At 43.3% G+C, this 18,872-nt stretch overlaps 1 protein-coding gene across 1 annotated transcript; it reads left to right on the top strand.

The window, feature by feature from the left end:
- Positions 1-3,405, top strand: LOC147320983 (uncharacterized). Its single transcript, XM_086307375.1, has 4 exons — positions 1-280; positions 359-2,022; positions 2,055-3,079; positions 3,158-3,405. Exons 2-3 carry the CDS (start codon positions 633-635, stop codon positions 2,924-2,926), a joined length of 2,262 nt encoding a protein of 753 aa, XP_086163501.1. The 5' UTR covers positions 1-280; positions 359-632; the 3' UTR covers positions 2,927-3,079; positions 3,158-3,405.
- Positions 3,406-18,872: the final 15,467 nt, after the last annotated feature.

Here is an 18,872-nt window from a genome sequence, read left to right on the forward strand (position 1 = left end):
TCTAGGGACCCAGGGCTCAGGCATTTTCAGTGTATGTTTATGTTTATGTTTTCCGTGTGTTGTATTGGTTTGCTCTCCATCTCTCCATGTGTCTCTGTGTGAGCTTCCGGAGGTGTGGGTTCGCTGAGGAGACTGCGAACCCGGAAGTGGTCTACTCGAGAGACGGCCGCACCTGCCGCTCGTCGTCCTCTGCCAGCTGCAGCAGATTACGCTCGTCTAGGAACGGCATTTAGGACTGCAGCTGAGCTGAGGCCGACGCTGGATCCTTGAGTCAGAACTCGTCAGTACTGCCGTGAGCTTTTACGTAACCTCCGCGGAAACAGATCCCCTGCTAACCCTCTGCCTTTTGTGTTACCAGGAATCGGGAGCGGAGTACGCCTCTAAAGTCACGGTGTGGGAATTGGAGTTTTTTGGAGTCGCCACCTTTCACTTCTCACGGACATCTGCACTGTGTGGGATTCAGGGAGAATCACCACGGGACCACAGTGCTGGGATTTTGTATATAGTTGTGTGTTTTTCACCTCCTGTAAATAAATCCACTGTCCTTCACTTAGAGTCTCGCGTTTGGGCCCTGCTTTCACTGTCACTCCACGGTCTGCCATCGCAGCCCGTGACAGAAGGATCCAGCCACTATGGACCCAGCGGACTCACCGCGGAAGCGCAGCTCCCGTTTTGACGGGACCCGACTAGTGCTTGGAGGGCCTCCGTGCTGCCGTTCCTCGCTGGCAGCCTACCCTTCGGCCCACTCGTCTGCTTCCTCTCCGCGGACGCCTCGGTCTCGCAGAGAACGCCCTAGCCGGTCCCGGGAGGATTACTATGAGCCTGACAGCAATCAGCTTACGCCTGCTCAGGCATTCTATAAGATGCTAGGGATTATTCTCGTGCCACCCGACACACCCAGCGCTCCCACATCACTGCAGGAGCAGCCACATCAAAATCCGCCCTCGTCACATTCCGCCAGCTTCATGAACACTACAGCTCGTGTTTCTCCGGTTTGGGAAAATAGAAGTTTTCGTTTTAAGAGCGATTATTCTCCCATAGGTTCAGAAGACTGTGCGCCTGACGTTCTTTCAAATCCAGGAATCAAGACTGTTTCGTCTGGAACTCTTTATTCTGGGGCTATGTTTGTTCAGTCAGCTGATCAGCAGCCACCTTCAGTTCGGTTAGCTGATCAGCAGCCATCTTCAGTTCGGTTAGCCGATCAGCGGCCACCTTCAGCTCGGTTTACAGCGCCACGTCTGGACCCAGCGGTCTCTGAGGAGAGGCTCAGGGGGGAGGTTATGGACAAGGTTTACCGCATGTGTGAGTTGTGGTGGGAGAAGCCCACGGAGGGGTTGCGTCGCGCCGTGGAGAGGCGGCTGCAGGGGATGCTGTTTGAATTCCCCTGGTTGGTGGACTCCCTTAATTCAGTTGTCCTGGACTTCCTGCTTTCCACCCTCCACCTCCACTCTCCTCCTCAGGCTGCTCACCGGCCCGGACAGCTGGTGGATTCACAGCCTGAGACGCCGGCCCCGACGTCTACATGGAAACGACGTTCGCGCCGCCGGCGTTCCTCACCGCAGCCGCCCTCCCGGACATCTCAAGAACCGGCTGTGGTGAGTAACAAGGACACTTTTTCATTTCTCACCCCATCTGCTTTTTTGTTTTCAGTGGATGGTGACGCCGCTGACGCTGCTGCAAGCCGGCCTACTGTACGACTAGCGTCGCCTCATTCAGCAGTCTCCATGCCGCTGGCGGCTTCACCATCTGTGGATGTAGCGCCGTCGTCATCTCATCCGCATGTAGTCACCCCTCTGCCATCTTCTTCACCGGCTCTGCCTTCACCTTCCCCGCCTGCGTACACCGCATCACCATCTTCGCCTCCGGATCATCCATCTGTGACTGGAGCGCAGCCGGAGGTGCCCGCACGGCCAGCTGAGGAGCTCAGCATGCCCGAGCAGGAGCTCAGCGAGCGGGAGGAGCCCGCGTCGCCAGCTGTGGAGCTCAGCGAGCCGGAGCAGCTCAGCGAGCCGGAGCAGCTCAGCTCGGCGAGCGGAACGAACAACCGGCGCTGCCAGCCGAGGAGGGGCTCTCGCTGCCAGCCGAGGAGGGACCCGCTCAGCCGGAGGTCAGCGAACCGGAGGGACCTCCACGCCATCCACGTCCAGTGCGTCCACGTCAGCGACCGGCGCGTCATAGACCATGTGCCACGCCTCGCTGTTGCTCACTGGAGCAGCGACGTTGCCATCGGACCCGTGGCAGGCCACCAGAACCGTTCCGCTGCCACCGGACCTGTGGCAGGCCGCCGGAGGAGCAGCGCCGCCGCCACCGGACCCGTGGCAAGCCACCAGAACCGTTCCGCCGCCACCGGACCCGTGGCAGGCCGCCGGAGGAGCAGCGCCGCCGCCACCGGACCCGTGGCAGGCCACCGGAACCGTTCCGCCGCGGCTGCCGGACCCGTGGCCGCTCGCCGGAGCTGCTGCGTTTCCATCAAGGGGTTAGAGGTAGGCCACCTGAACTGTTTTGCCGCCACTGTCTAACCCGCGGCGGGTCCCGCTTGTTTTGCCATCCTGCGGGTCGGCCGCCGGAACTGTGTTTGCTGCCGGAACTGTGTTTGCTGCCGCTGGACCGGGGGATTGGACTGTTGAACTGTGTTTTTCTGTTGTTGCTTTGTAGTGGCTGTTTAGCGGAGTGGTTTTGGGGCCCTCCGTCCTGGACCTCCCGCCGCCCGCCCTGGGTTGGTTGTACTGTTGTTTTTGGTTTGTGTTTTTGGGTCGTCGGGAGCCGACCCTTAGAGGGGGGGTACTGTCATGGCCTGGGTCTAGGGACCCAGGGCTCAGGCATTTTCAGTGTATGTTTATGTTTATGTTTTCCGTGTGTTGTATTGGTTTGCTCTCCATCTCTCCATGTGTCTCTGTGTGAGCTTCCGGAGGTGTGGGTTCGCTGAGGAGACTGCGAACCCGGAAGTGGTCTACTCGAGAGACGGCCGCACCTGCCGCTCGTCGTCCTCTGCCAGCTGCAGCAGATTACGCTCGTCTAGGAACGGCATTTAGGACTGCAGCTGAGCTGAGGCCGACGCTGGATCCTTGAGTCAGAACTCGTCAGTACTGCCGTGAGCTTTTACGTAACCTCCGCGGAAACAGATCCCCTGCTAACCCTCTGCCTTTTGTGTTACCAGGAATCGGGAGCGGAGTACGCCTCTAAAGTCACGGTGTGGGAATTGGAGTTTTTTGGAGTCGCCACCTTTCACTTCTCACGGACATCTGCACTGTGTGGGATTCAGGGAGAATCACCACGGGACCACAGTGCTGGGATTTTGTATATAGTTGTGTGTTTTTCACCTCCTGTAAATAAATCCACTGTCCTTCACTTAGAGTCTCGCGTTTGGGCCCTGCTTTCACTGTCACTCCACGGTCTGCCATCGCAGCCCGTGACACTCGAGTTGATTTGAAGTGTTGAATTTGCATTTGGTAGCTGTTCACTTGAACTTTTAATATGAGGTCCGAAGTGCTATCGATGCAGGCGGAGGACGCCATCATAGGCTGAAAAACCAAAATATCAGCAAGACAGTAAAAACTATGGCACTGGCCAAATCAACAATCTGAAAAATTCTTAAAAAGATGGAACAGCAACACCAAAAGGCATTTTTTCATGAACACTGAGATTAAAAAATGTTGCAAGTTTGGATGTCAAACTGGCAGTGCAGAATGTTTAGTTTTACATAAGCTGCCAAATGAGTAAAGCCAATAGAGCTTTTCCCACTTCACTGCAAATACAATTTGCCGCAACCAAATGTGGCCACTTCACCACCCACAAATATTCACTGCATCAACAAGCTATCAGGACCACGTACTTCACGGGGATTTGTTTTCCAACAGACTTCTCCAAAATGTTTTAAGAAGTAGGCTGCATTAAATACTTGGTCTCAGAAAGCATCTGACGTGTGACTTATAATTCTAGCAATCAGCTTTGACATATGTATCTTTATTCATGTAGTATAATTTGCCTAAACTGTATCATCTCTTGCCATTAGTTGAAGGGCACGTTTGTGCATATACACACACGAATTTATATTGACAAACAGGTCTATGTTTTCGTAGTCTGTCCCCTTCTATTTTCTGTTATACACATCCCACAAGGCAAAGGCAGGGGTACAGCTGGGAGAATGCCATGCTGTCAGCACATCAATGAAAACATTACTTTCATTAGGCCCCATTATATCACCACAGACATCCTTGTTAAAATGTCATTTGCTAATTTCTTTCAGTGCTCATTTCCACCCTGCTGTCCCAGCTGGATTAACATATTATTTATTAGGATATGAAAGAAAACAAGCTCAAAGTCAATTAGCTAAAGTAAACAAGGACATAGAATGAAAAAATAGGAGGTGCACTTTCTTCATACCTCTCTTATCCACAGGATATGGGTGGAGGAGATCATAAAATGCAATTACCTTTGGGGTGCATTCATAGGAAGGGCCACTGTGGTACTCACATTACTTTAACTTTACAGAAATTTTGATTGATTAATATGATACAAGCTTTCTATCATTAATTGCCAAAAAGCAATCAGAAAATTGACTGATGCGATAACAGTGATTTTTTTTTTTTTTTAGTGCAGACCATTTATATGTACCAGATTTATTTGGTTTCTATATCACATTAACAAGTAATTGAGTTCATAAAAATATCTGGCATTTTGCTTGGGTGACAAAAGTTGAATTATGCACGGGTATGTTTGGTACGTGGGCTGCACGCTGATAAACATGTCAGTAGGTGGTCTGCACATGTATGCTCTTAAAATAGCTCATAGAACAGACAGAGAAAATGTCAGTGATTTGAAGTTCGCACTTGCTTGCAGCTCCGTGACTGAGCTCAGATGTTTTAATGTTCAGAGTGACAATATGTAATGCAGATGCCTAGCAGGAACATCATTTACCATGTTATCATGTTATAGTGCTAACATTGATGAATAACCAATACAAAGCACAGATGACAGGTTTTCAGGTAATGGATCATAATCAAACTTTGTCTGAGGACTGAATGCCAGGTACTGATTTAGAAAATGCATAGAAAACAAACAGCAACCAATTCACTAATTCTGAAAGAGTTTTTGATTAAAACAGCATTGCCATGGTGGGAAAATAAAACTATCACCAAAAAGGCCGAAACATCTGGCATTTTGTGTCTTCTCAATGATAATCAAAGTCAGCTTTGATTTCTGACTAAAAATGAAATAAAAATAAATGTAGTAAATGTAACTCGTAAAAGAGATTAGAGAAGGATTTAGCACTCACTCACTTTTGGAGTACTTACAATCAACAGTTCTTATTGCAGTTGGTTGCTTTGATTCTAAAGAAGCATTACAGAGGATTGTAAAGCTTTTCTGCTTTCAAACACTGCTTTCTAAAACCTGTGAAGTCCAGAATAGACTGACGAATAATGTAACTTTGAATTATTTTATTTTATTTTTCCTATTTTGGGTTTTAGGATGCTTTATGTGGGTCTACTGGTTTTTCAAGCATCTCTGTGTGTATGTATTAAACCCAATGTGTCTGCTCCTTCCCGCCTACGAACCTCACAGTAGACTGCTGTGTTTAAAGGCACTCTCTTTCTGGATGGCTGCCTACTGAAGTGGGATAAACCAAAAGCCTCAGTAGTTCCAAATCGGTTTGGGCCAGTGCCACTGCAAAGCACATTTCTGTGTCTGCAGGATGCCGTTTGCAGAGCATTGTTACTGTTATTTTTGAGTTTTGCCTTAAACTGCAAGATACACACAGACTGTTTTACATCATCTGCAGAAAAACTTGGAAATATATTTTTCTCAGGAAGAGTAAAATCAAAGACACAGCGGTTGAAATGCATAAAGTGGATAGATTTGCCTTGGTAAGACATTATAAACACGTAATGCTCCTTTACAACTCAATTCACTTACAGTTTAAGATATGATCATAATAATTTTTAAAATACCCTGTTTAAAATTTTATTTCCATTTTTCATTTTAAAATATGCAACAGTAATAGCAAAATGCATTAAAAATATTTGTAGCCTAAAGATGCAAATAGAAAAAAAACACGTAAACTTGGTGTTTAACTTGAACTGACTTAATAAAATCAGGATTATCACTGACTGTGAATCTCTCCACTGTCTACTGTCATAAACTGGCACAAGAACAGTTAGAAGTGGAGTTGCACACAAGAGATTTACAAAAATAAAATGGAATTTAGTGAAACTGAACTAAACTAAATAGATTAAGTGTGAAGGTCAACAATATTCGCAATGCAAGCAGATGATCGATGTGTGTCATATGCTCTGTGTGGCCATTGAAGGTGCAGACACAAAGGAAGGTTAATGCCAGGTGGATGGAAGAGAGAGAATCACAGAGCCAGAGTGCTGACAACCCTCTCATGTCAGGCAGTGTCCCTCTAACATAGGGCTGGACTGCCTCCAAGACTGTTGGAGGGGCATCACAATTGAGCAGTGAGACAAAGTGTAGTGACATTTCGCTGAACTTAAAAAGCCACTGAGGTACTGCTACTGTGAAAATGATAATAACTCCTGCTCTGAAACAGTGGACACAGTCTGTCTGCATGTATGTGTGTGTATGTGCAATCTTTTCAATGCATAACAATATAACAGTTTATCCAGACTGACCTGATGTTTGTTCTGCAATAGTGCGCTGTTACCCTTACATGACACGGAACAAAAATTCCCGAAAAGGACACAGGGATGACGTGGAGTATGCAACATATTTTTCTATGTCTGTTTGTCTGTCTGTAAACTTCTTCCACATGATGAGGAGCTTAGCACCAAAACTTGCCACACATATTAGACTCCTGATGGTTCTTATCTACATCACATACTATGGTTTCAATATGTTGCATAACAGCCACTCGCCAAAGGACTAAAATGATCTACCTGTAGTGTTTATACAGCTATAACCTTATAAACGCGTCTCTCTTTTTTATTTTAATCTAATTTATAACCTAATTCACTAATTTACAGTAGGTTCACTTTTTCCTGTGGTATGATATCATGGTAAATTATACTGCACACCTAATGTGCATTTATATTATGTTTTTAGAGTATATTCTCTGAGATTATTTAACACTGCCTGGTTTGCAGCTGAAATGGTTGAAATTGTATATTATTTATATACAATTGTAATTCTAAAGTATTTTGTTCATGTCTAATAGTTTGATTTTAATGTTCTGACTGTATTTCCAACGAATACAGAGTTTATTTATTATAGTCTATGGTCTGAGCTGTTTTTTTTTTTTTTATGTTTTTATTTAATATTCCATTGTATTTAGTTTTTGCATCATGGGCCCATACAGTGTAGCAGAAAATCTGACCAAGCATGACCATGACCCTAAAATCACATCTTCCTTTAACTTCTTTTATTTTATGCTATGTGGGAGCATTTGGTCCTTTTTAATTATGTTGTGGTGACCTGTGAGCTTCAGCACTGTGACCCAGACAGTTATGCCAGCAGGAGCATAAACTCCTGATAAATACACCAAAGCTGGACAGGTCAAGGGTAGTTGCCAGAAATTTTGGATGACCTTTTGCTGAGGCTGAGAATTTGGGATAGGAGTAGCACAACAACAAGACAACTAATAAAAACGGCGCTTGGAATATCTCCACATGGGGCAAAGGGGTTTAGGAAGATGATTTAGGGCATCGGCACATTAGGCATGGTTTGATACCATATGTGTGGAGAAATAATTACCTTGCAGTGCACAGGCAAAATTACCATCACGTTTATGAAACGTCTGCACTGGCCAATTTAGTTGGCCTTTGTGAACCATCTGTATGTTACCTTTCTAACTTCTAAACATATTCTACCTGTAATCTGAATGCTGCCATGCCCCCATTTCTCCATAAAAGCAAACAATTTTAGCTTAAGGTGAAGTGGGAAAAGCAGAAAAGAGAGAAGTCAGCACCACTAGGGGGAAAAAATGTATTAGAATCTGCAAGTGAAAAAATTGAAATGACTGTTTCTGAGCTGTGCCTGAATGTAGTAATGGAGCTTCTTAATAAAGAAGTTAATGTCAAAACGTTTTTTTAAGTTAATATGAAAAAATCCACCACTCTACTTCTATAATCTGCCAGTTAAACAGATATGAATATTTACAGGTTGTAGGATGCTATATTGAGTGCTAATATCTATGGATTACTTAGCAATGACTCACATGTGGAAAGTATAAATGGGCACAAGAGACTCGCATACACTAAAAGAGACACTAAAATTTAATTATATCCCTTAGATACGTTTAAACAAGGGACATATTGGAAAATACTTATGAAAATGCTATAAGGGATAATGGATGCAATTTAGTTGGCAATTGTTGTAAATTGCTCTTGACAGCATCATTAGGTATATGCCTCAAAAGTAAACAGTGTTTTCATCCTATCTCCATATCTGCTCTAAGTACAGAAATATGCAGTTTAATCATCTGTGCCTTTGTGAAACACCATCAGGAGCGTGGCTTTGACAAACACCCCTGCTGCCTCTACTGCTAAAAGGCAAAGCCAAACGTGCTGCTTTCTTGTGGTTTAACAGTTATTACTTACCCATGCCTCTGAAGACAAGCTAAAAGATAAACATAACACGCCGTTTTGCTGGTCCACAAAAACTCTTGTTATCATGTAGGGAAGAGGGATTGCAGTCTCAGTGGTCGCACAGGTTCATTGGTGCAAATTTGATTCTTATTCCCTTCACTCAGCTCGAGAGCGCAGCGTGAGAAGGTCGTCTCTTTCCCGCCTGCTGCTGCTGCTGAATGATTTCTAGTTGAACTGTAGTGTTGCGTGTCTTGAGGTTTTTTTTAAGTGGCAGGTAATTTCATATTCAAACTTTCTGTCAGATTAACAAACATTAACAAACAAGAGCCAACTTCACTCGAAGAACCATGTAGTAACGCAGAACAGGAGAGGAAGGAGAGAGATTTTATTTAAAGGTAAGGACAGCTGAGTCACACTTGATAAACTGCAAATGTAATGTCATAGTTTTAATCACATATTGGATCTAAATATGATGTGTTTTAATATATTACGTATTTTCATTTTTTGAGACATCCTGCTAACCAAACTGAGTATACTAGCCTTATGTTATTCAAATTTTGCATGACAATTCTGGTTAGTTTTGTGCAGGATAAACAGGTTAGCTTGCATTAGAGCAGTTTGTGCGACTGGTGCACAGAGCTGTGGTGCTCAGGATCAGATTTAGGTTTACATTAAGTGTAGTAGAGGAGTTGCATTTAAGATGCTGCTGCTTAGATTCATTCACTTCCAAGTTTAAACTAACTGTATACAGTCTAGTCTAAAGACAGTGTACTGTCAGTGTGAGGATGGAAATCAGCCATGATAGCTGTGAAACATTTGGTTCAATTACCTAGAACTGTCCTTCAAGGAGCTACTGTATACTTCCTTGCTTTGAGCACATTTCAGGGCTCCTACTTCTTCACTATTACTTCAGTAAAGTACTGAAGAAACTTCTTTACTCAAGTATTTTTTTTAACACAGATATCTTTACTTGTACTTAAGCAAAGAAAATCTGTACTTTTGCTGATATTTACATATACAAGCCTAATAAACTAAACACACAAAGCACTAAGAACAATAGCTGGATTATTTTACATGATAAAGGCATCCAGAATTTAAACGTCATACCCATTTCTATCTGGTTACAGGGCTAAAACTTGACACTTCTTATTCTTTGTTGTTGTCAGTGTTATGAAGTGATTTTATTCCTTTCCGATGAATAATTTAGGTTCTTGCACATAAGTTGCTGAGCATACCTTCTGACACTCTCTTCATTATAACCAACAACAAAATGAGCCCTAACACCTGTCATTATTACTTACACCTCTGCTGCAATGATAGTAATTTGCTTGCACTTCACTTTAGCCACTAACAGAAACTGCAAAAAAAAATGTAGACGTGTGACATTTACATTTATAGCTGTTACTTTTTTTTACTTTCAACTCTAATGGCTGATACAAAGCTGAAATAATATACATGGATTCCTTTTATCTGCTGCGTAAGCACCAAAACATGTGACGAAAGTATCACAGTGGTGTCTCTCATTAGTGATCTGGCCACATGTTGCATCAGCAGCCCACAGAAACTCACTGCACTGTACTGATATGAAGTTATTTTTTCAGCTACAATAAAATATTTATTGAGCACAGAATCAAGGAGTGTGAATCTGAACTCCAGCTGCTGCCTTGACTGTAGGTAAAATCTGTCCTTCTCAGTTCTGGTCACAATTTGCCAGCCGCAACTAAAAAAACACCTTTGTCGTATAATATATGTAATTTAATGTTTTAGCGTATTGACTGCAATCGGTTGGATTTCAAAAGCTGTCAGGGAACACTTGATCTCATGTATTTCTTTGATCAGACATTCCCTGATCTGCATAAAAAAGTGCCAATTCTTAGATTTTCAGTGTGGAAGTTATTGGTTGGCATTTAGCACTTGCTTTGGACCGTCTTCAGCAGAACAACAGTGCCTGTTGTTTGTTCAAACAGTTAATGTTTGCAGTTGCCTGACAAGTGAGCTGTTTTGTCTGTGGAGATAATGACTGTCCTCCCTTGTAAAAAAAAAAAGAGTTCTCGCTCTCTGTTGCTTGCTCAAACAATGAATTATATTTACTTCCTGAACCAAAACATGACCTGCGGTGACATTCTTTTACTGCTTGCATTTTTTAAATGAAAGTATAACATAAATAGACAAGAGGGACAGAGGCTCTGTTTACTTGCAGTCAGAGGTGGTAGGTGACACCAGTGAAGTACAATGAAGTACTCTGTACTTATTTATAACAACCTTTTTACTGCTAGTATCCAAGAGCACATTTCAAGGACTGTCAAAACCATGAGAAAGTTGAAGGAATAAAGTGAATGAAAAAAAGTCATGTTTTGGTATGTTACACAGAGACAGTCGTGAAAAAGAAAGTTTTCGCAGGACTTGGAGCTTGTAGAACTGCCTATGGCAGCAATAACTTGAAGTAATCATTTTCAATATGACTTTATCAGTCTTTCATATTGTTTTGGAGGAATTTCGGCACACTCTTCTTTATAACATTTCTTCAGTTTATTGAGGTTTGAGGGCATTCATTTGTGTATAGCTCTCTTAATGTGTTACCACAGCATTTCATTTGGGTTGAGTTCTGGGCTTTGACTGGCCCATTGCATTAGCCTTTTCAACCATTCTGTTGTAAATTTGCTGCCATGCTTGGGATAACTGTCCTATTGCATGACTCAGCTGTTGGACAGATGGCCTTGCATTTTCCTCTAGTGTACTTTGGTACACAGAGGAGTTCCTGGTTGTCTCAGTGACTACAAGGTAAATGGCCTGTATTTGTATAGCGCTTTTCTAGTCCTTAAGGACCCCAAAGTGCTTTACACATCCAGTCATCCAACCATTCACACACACATCCACACACTGGTGATGGCAAGCTACATTGTAGCCACAGCCACCCTGAGGCGCACTGACAGAGGCGAGGCTGCCGGACACTGGCGCCACCGGGCCCTCTGATGCCACCAGTAGGCAACGGGGGTGAAGTGTCTAGGTTGCCATGTTCACCACGTTGCTTGACGCTTGTATCAGGTGTTTGTGCTGATATGCTGTGTAAGTTTTTGCCAGCTTTGATGTTGTGCGCTATGGTTAAACATCTCCACTTTGTCCTTGTCTGTCCAAAGGATATTGGTTTTCTTCTTGTTTGTTTAGGTGCAGCTTTGCAAACCTAAGCTGTGCGGCCATGTTTGGAAACATTGAGAAAAGGCTTTTTCTTTCAGTGTCTAAAGTGGTTAACGCTCCAGCAACAGTTGTGGTATAAAGAAGAACTTTATTATGTAACCACAGGTCAGAATCTATGTTGTGCTAACCGAGGCTGTTGGCCAGAATTCTGTTGACTTAACTCAAAAATTTTCTTAGCTTCCATGCGGTAGAGTCTGAGACGTAGCTTTAAAAATTAATCTGAGCAGCATCTGATTTTGGTCAGAATTTGCTAGAACATCCATTCTTAGAAGCATTGTTGCGTTGTGTTAATGCACACCTGGAAGCTCCAGATGTGCTAATTGCCAAAACATCTGCTTTTAGAGACAAGGTGTCTGTCCCCTGAATTCAAACATTAGGTATTTGATCCAGCCACAAACATATACATTACTTTGTTTTCTGAAGAGGAAAAGTGCAATCAAAACTGTATTTTTTTGTTTCCACTATCCCATCCCTCCACTGGAGTTTTGAGATTGCCCCAAAGCCTTTTATTCCCTTACTGTGCCCTGGTACCATATCATACGCCTAAAAAAAGATGATTCATTAATACTTTATAGGCCCTTTGGAGAATGCTATGTTCAAACTTTCTCAAACTCAAAAAAGTTTTATTTGACAGTTAAATTACACTGTTTGGGAAAATGTTGCCCACGTTGTTGCAGGTGTTTATGAGAGAGCATCCTTCAATTTCATCATGTTTTCCTATGGTTAATGATTCATTCACATCACAGGCGAGTCTCTGCTTAAACTGGGTTTATGATCTCTTATAGATCTCTTATAGATCTTTTATAGATTATGTTCAGTGTGGGAATAACAACCAAGATGAAGAATCAAGTACTTCTAGTATGAGCTGCAACAATTAGCTGATTGCACAATGAACCAGTTAAGATCTAATCAAGCAAACATTTAGCTTGTTACTGTATTAAGGCAATATGAGCCTAACTATGTTTATTATTATACTTTTTAAAAAACAATTAATTCAGTTTTATCCATAAATATTTACTTTATTTATTTATTTATTTGCTCAAAATGTTTTGCCTTTTCTGAAAAGCTTCAATGGTAATAGACATGCTGGAAAATATATTACTCTTACTTCCTGAACTTGCACTGTCATTTGTGGAAAATACATGTGAAACTGCTGATTTCTTCTTGCTGTGACTGCGAGGGGCTGTGGCTCAGGAGGTAGAGTGGATTGGGAAGGTTCGTGGTTCAATCCCTGGCTCTCCTAGTCTGGATGCTAAAGTATTCTTAGGCAAGACACTGATCCCTAAGTTGCCTCTGATGCCCCTCAGATGTGTGTGTAAATATTTGGCACAAGATACTTAGGTACCGTATTTTTCAGAATATAAGGTGCACTTAAAATCCTTTAATTTTCTCAAAAATCAACAGCACGCTCATAATTTGGTGTGCCTTATGTATTAATTCTGGTTGTGCTTACTAACCTCAAACCGATTTTATGTGGGACATGGCGCTCAAAAATCTGTCAAAATGTTCTAGTAAAACCTTGGTAAGCTACAAAGCCGCACCGCTCGATGGATTGTCGGAGCATTACAGCTACCGTAGTCAGGAGCCTCGCGGAGTAATACGTACTGTACTTCAACATAATATTATGGTGTGTGTATAAGGACCCCAAAATGGCACCCGAGACATGCTTACAAAGCGGATTTCAAACTCGAGGCTATCAGTCACGCAGGAGAACATAGCAATAGAGCAGCCGCAGGAGAATTCAACATTAATGAATCAATGGTACAGAAGTGGAGGAAGCAAGAAGATGACCTGCAATGTTGAGAGTTATTGTGAATGAGTTTAATAAAGTTTGACTTATCTGACTGTTTTGTTTCGCTTAATGCGCCTTATAATCTGCTAAGCCTTATGTATGAAAACAGACCAATTCATTGATATTGCGCCTTATAATGTGGTGCGCCATAGAGTCAGAAAAATAAGGTATACACAATGGTGCTTGGGTAAAGAAAGCACTTTGAGCACAAATTGAGAAGAAAATTGCTATATAAGTTGATTGCTTTAACAATAATTGCTCTACATTGTGATTGTCTATTACTTTATCAAGGCTTAATCTGTTTTGGGTTTGTGGTACCCTAGTTAAGGATGATGCTGTGAGTTTGTCACGTTAGCTTAAATAAACCTCCCCATCTCCAGCTGCCTCCCTCTTCCCGCTCCACCACAACCACCCACACATGCAGGGCCTTGGAGTAGGGGTATGTCACCAGGGTGCAGAGGAGGCTACCCCCCCTCTGTCCCCTTCTGGCTGCCTCTGCCTCAATTTTATCCCACAACTTAGACATTCACATTATTCACACTCTCATCACACATACATATAGGATCTTGGGGGTGGGCACAATCACGGAGTCCAAATTACCATCAGGGTGTACACCTCAACCCTGGCGTCGTTGCCCACCTCTCAATTTTAAATACACTTAGACATTGAGGGCCAGCAGGAGGGACCATGCGCTTACCTGCTGCTCCTTGGCAGGTAGCTCCATGCCCTCCTGGGTTTTAATTGCACCTTAGAACATACATGCATCAACACTACAATGAGCGGGTGGAGGGAGGTTTGGAGTCTTCTCCCACCCCCATTCTCTGCGGCCTGCTGGAGCGGGAGGGCTAGGTGGAGTTGGCCGTCCGACTGCGGTCTGGAGTGTGGGGCCTCCCTGCTGCTACGGAGTCGGAGTGGTCTGCCTCGCCCCACCGCAGGGAAAAGGGTAACACCACCTGGGTCTGGGTGCGGTTCCCCCCTCCAGGGGCAAGGGTACCTAGACCCGGTTTGTAGAGTACGCTTGGGGAGTGTGATCGTGTGTACAGCGTCTCTTTATGTCTGTCTCCACGTTGGTTGAGTGTGGAGTGAGTGCATATGAGAGCATGAGGGTGGGAATGGATGTTTGTGTCTGTGTGTGCCTGTATGTCTGTGTCTATATGTCAGGTTGGGTATCAGACGCCACCTCTCTGGGGTCACCTCAGGCCCTCCAAGGTTTGGAGGCCTATCTCCACCTACCACCACTTCCCCTGCCGGTGGCGGACTCCCTCAGGTGTCGGTGCGTTGGTGGTTCTTTGTGTCTGGGGATGGGCGTCCAGGTACACACCGGCTCACTCCTTGGCGGCCGCTTATCGGGGCCTGGAGCCTGGCGCTCGCTCGGGCCCCTTCGGGGGTGGGGTGCCCCCGGCCTCTCGGCCTGGGGCTCGGTCACTCAGGCACAGCTGGCGGCCGGCGGAGCTCATGGACGCGTCACTGCAACTCCCCCTGGCTTCTGCTCCACGGCTGCTGAGTGAACCCTCATCTGGGACTCTCCTCAGCTCTTACTGGAACAGTGGCGCGGCTGCCCCTCTGTTGGTCTTCCTTGGTCTCTTGTGTTCTGGGGGCCTCTGGATGTCTGGAGTTTTGATCTCCTCCATACCCGCTTCACACCCCGGAGGACGGGGCTGTGGCCCCCCCACACTCCCTAGCAGATCGTTACATGGAGAAACCTTTGGAATACAAGCGCGCTGATCCACACAGGTATGCACACGGGTGTTCACTGCTCGTAGACCCAAATTACACCTTTCTTGGCTGCTACTTCGAAGCACATCTGTCCTGCGTGCTGCACAACAACATTGAATATTTAGTATTTACTGCTGTTTACACTTAGCTAGATTAATGCGATGGTGTTGTGTTTAGTATGTTGCTTTGTTTTTTTTTTGTCTTTTTTTTGCTTGTTTTCTATTCTTCTCTCAACAGGTGATCCAGGAGATTTTTATTTTTTTTTCTCCCCCCCTTTCTCACTGTCCCTCTCCCCTTCTGTTTTTCCTTTCCTTCCTCTTTCTTTCTCCCTTTCCTATCCCTCACTCATGTCTGTCCTGTCTGTAACATCTGAAAATAAAATATAATAAATAATAAAAACAAAGATCGACCAAATGGACCAATACGGCAATGCCACGATGATCCATTTGGCAAAGTAAATCCATTGGGTATCCTTGTTGGTCTTCAGACAACAATTCTGATGGCTAAAGAACCAAATGGGACAGGGGAGAAAAAATTAAAAATAAAAAAATAAAATAAAAAGCTTAAATAAACCTCAGACTGTGGACTCTCTCGAAAGCTGTAATAATCACTAGATCTATTTATTCAAGTTACACTTGTTGTTTGAGGAAGACAGAACTTTCATTGGTATCTTGTTGTATGGACCAAGTGGAGGAAGAGATGATGAGTACTGGATCCTTGTGGAGCATGGGGGCAGGATCATGGAGACATTACTGACAAACTTCACTGCACGTAAAATGAACATGAGTTGCATTACTATGTAATTAAAAATCTGATTGTTCTAACTCACATCTACCACATTCCACCATTCACTGGCAAACAAATATGTCTGATCCCATGCAGTGGGGTGATATTTGAGTGATATTTGACCCAGGCCTGTTTTCCTGTGGGATTGCTGTGGGGTGTTTGCAATCTTGTTAGTGTGAATGAAATTCATCCAGATGAGTCTGCTGAGGCAATTTAAGGTTTGCTGGCCCTCATGAGCTCATGAAGGCACATTGATGATTATGACTTTGCCACATAGGAAGAGACATCCAAGACTTTAATATAAAACAACTAAAACGAAGAATAAAGAAGTTAAATATCTTTATCGAAAATCATGATTGTAAATATCTGCACTACAGTTATTTCACCATGTTATAGTGATTTGTAGCTTTGGCAACTAAATTTTTGATTTGCTTTTCTTTGTTTGCAAATATTAACTATATACTTAAACTGTTTCCATATCAAGCCCCGGTTAATCCTGAGGAGGCATGCACAGTTTAAATGCTGATTTTAGTTTAGCCTTGTGCATGGCACATAAACAGGAGTAAAATGATTTTATTACTTTTTTCCCGAGGCTCATGTGAAACAGTGTAACACTGTAACAGATGTAGACTTTGTGATGTGATCAGGATCTTTCCCATACTCTAGCAAGATGGACAGTTTCCCAGACTATTTAAGTCATCTTTTCCCTATTCCTTAGGGTGATTAGAAAGACTCTCAGGCAATGTTTATATTGCAAAAATCCCAAATGTCTGAAATATGAGCCCAGTTAATTTATATCAAATTAACCATATTCATTCAACTAGATTTTTATCATACATTGTTTCATTGTTTCAGTGTACATGTAGGTGTCGTAGTCCCTCAGTTGTCCTTGGCTGTCAGCTCCAGGTTTTGTTTTTCTTTCTTTCTTTCTGTCTTTCTCCGTTCTTGTCTCTCTGTACTCGTTTGTTTGTGTCTGTGTTTGAGGGCGGGACTCTTCACCGAATCCCGCCTCAGGCCGAACACACCTGTGCTTTCTGATGACCTTGCCAAGAAGTCACTACTTAAGGTATTGGCTGAGGATCAGTCTTCGTTGAGCTACTCAGTTAGTTAAAACCCCGGCTCCTGCTTCTTTGTGTGTTTTTTCTCTGCTTCTGCATCTATAGATTTTTACCATCTGTTTCCTGAGCACAGAATCCTGGATTCCATGGATCGCATGTGTAGATTTCCTTCCTCCCTGGAGCACAATTTCCCTTGTTACCTTGTGATTGTTGTATATATGTATTACTTTACTGTATAATACTTGCTGTGAACTCTGATCTCTTGAGTCCTGTGCATGTGACAGTGGGGGCATATCTCCAGGGTTTGTTTGCTGCCAGAAAGTTTTGAACGTAGTCAAGACAAAGATAAATCCTAGGCTGTGACCAGACACATCTTGACTGATGTACTTAAGGTCTTTAGATATTTAGGGACTTGCAACGTCATACATACATACATCATACACCATACACTCAGGAACCTTTGGTTGATCAGGCCTTGACTTGTTCACCAACAGCTTTGGCACATGGACCATTTATCCTGATCTAAAGCCATCTAGAGATCCTTTGTCCTTTTGTGCCTGCATGGTGGACTTGAATGCTTTCTTTTTTGCAGTCCCTGTCATGTCGAGTACCATCAAGATGTTCCACACTGAAACCTCTGTACCCAAATATTTGTGAACTTACAGCTTGCCTTCCAATCTCTCCTCTTACAGAACTCCACTGCATGTTTTTAAAATGTTTTCTTTCATTCGCCTCCTCTGGTCCTCCCAGAGAGGACCATCAGCTCTAAGATGAGGACCTGCTTGGAGAAGACTGATGTAAGCACCACATCTGGACTCAAAGAAGTTTCCATTACATGCCAATGTTTTGGGAACTTGAACTGACCTGCAAATCCCAGTAGGGCTGCTTTATGTCTGCTCTTGGAAAAATTTTCATAGCTGTTGTCATCTCCTAACAGTTCATCCAGCACCACCATAAGGCCAAATTTTAAATTTGATCCTAAAATTGGGATAATAGTTGGGTTTAGTTATACAAGACAGATTAAGTTATGGTACCACAACTTACTTGAACTGAGTTTTAAGTTACTGCCAGAGGTAATGGTAGGTATATGTCAAATCTGTTATATTACTGACACACCAGAGTGGCAAGTTTTGTGTGTAGTGCAGTGAAAAAGCATGACGCCTTTCAGAGTTTTTATTTTTTTAGCATATTTGTCACACGTTATGTTTCAGATCACCAAACAAATTTAAATGTTAGAAAAAGTTAACCAGAGTAAAAAAGTTTCAGAAACCTTTGTCTCATCAGTCCACATAATATTTTCCCTCAAGTCTTCATCAAGATGTTTTTTGGCAAATGGAAGATGAGTCTTTGTGTTCTTTTGCAGTGTTTTTTGCCTTGTAACTCTTCCACTGAATGCCATTTTTGCTCAGTCTCTCTCCAATTGTTGAACCATGAACACTGACCTTAACCAAGAAAAGTGAGGCCTGCAGTTCTTTAGATGTTGTTCTGGTTTCTTTTGTGACCTCCTGGATGAGTGGTTGATGCAATTTTGGTAGGCTGGCTCCTGGGAGCGTTCCTCACTGCTCTAGGTTTTCTCAGTTTGTGGCAATTGGCTCTAACTGTGAGTTGTTTGCATCCCAAAGCCTTAGAAATTGCTTTTTTTTTTTTTTAACCCTTTCCAGAGTAATGTCAATGACTTTGTTTTTCATGTTTTTCTTTAGACTGTAGCCCGTTTCATTGCTTTTTGACATCTTTTTACCCTCCTTCACTTTTTCAGACAGGCTCTGCTGAAGTGATTTCTTG

Source organism: Aulonocara sp. 'chitande type north' Nkhata Bay, linkage group LG10 (assembly GCF_057382095.1).
Source record: "Aulonocara sp. 'chitande type north' Nkhata Bay isolate Kocher_YH1m ecotype deep benthic linkage group LG10, A_spYH_male_GT1.1, whole genome shotgun sequence".
Taxonomy (NCBI): Eukaryota; Metazoa; Chordata; class Actinopteri; order Cichliformes; family Cichlidae; genus Aulonocara; species Aulonocara sp. 'chitande type north' Nkhata Bay.

Excerpts from the sequence above, each read along its gene's own strand:
- LOC147320983 (XM_086307375.1), top strand. The coding sequence starts at position 633 with ATGGACCCAGCGGACTCACCGCGGAAGCGCAGCTCCCGTTTTGACGGG. Across the intron at positions 2,023-2,054 it reads CAGCGAGCCGGAGCAGCTCA|CAGCCGAGGAGGGGCTCTCG; the intron begins GCTCGGCGAGCG and ends AACCGGCGCTGC.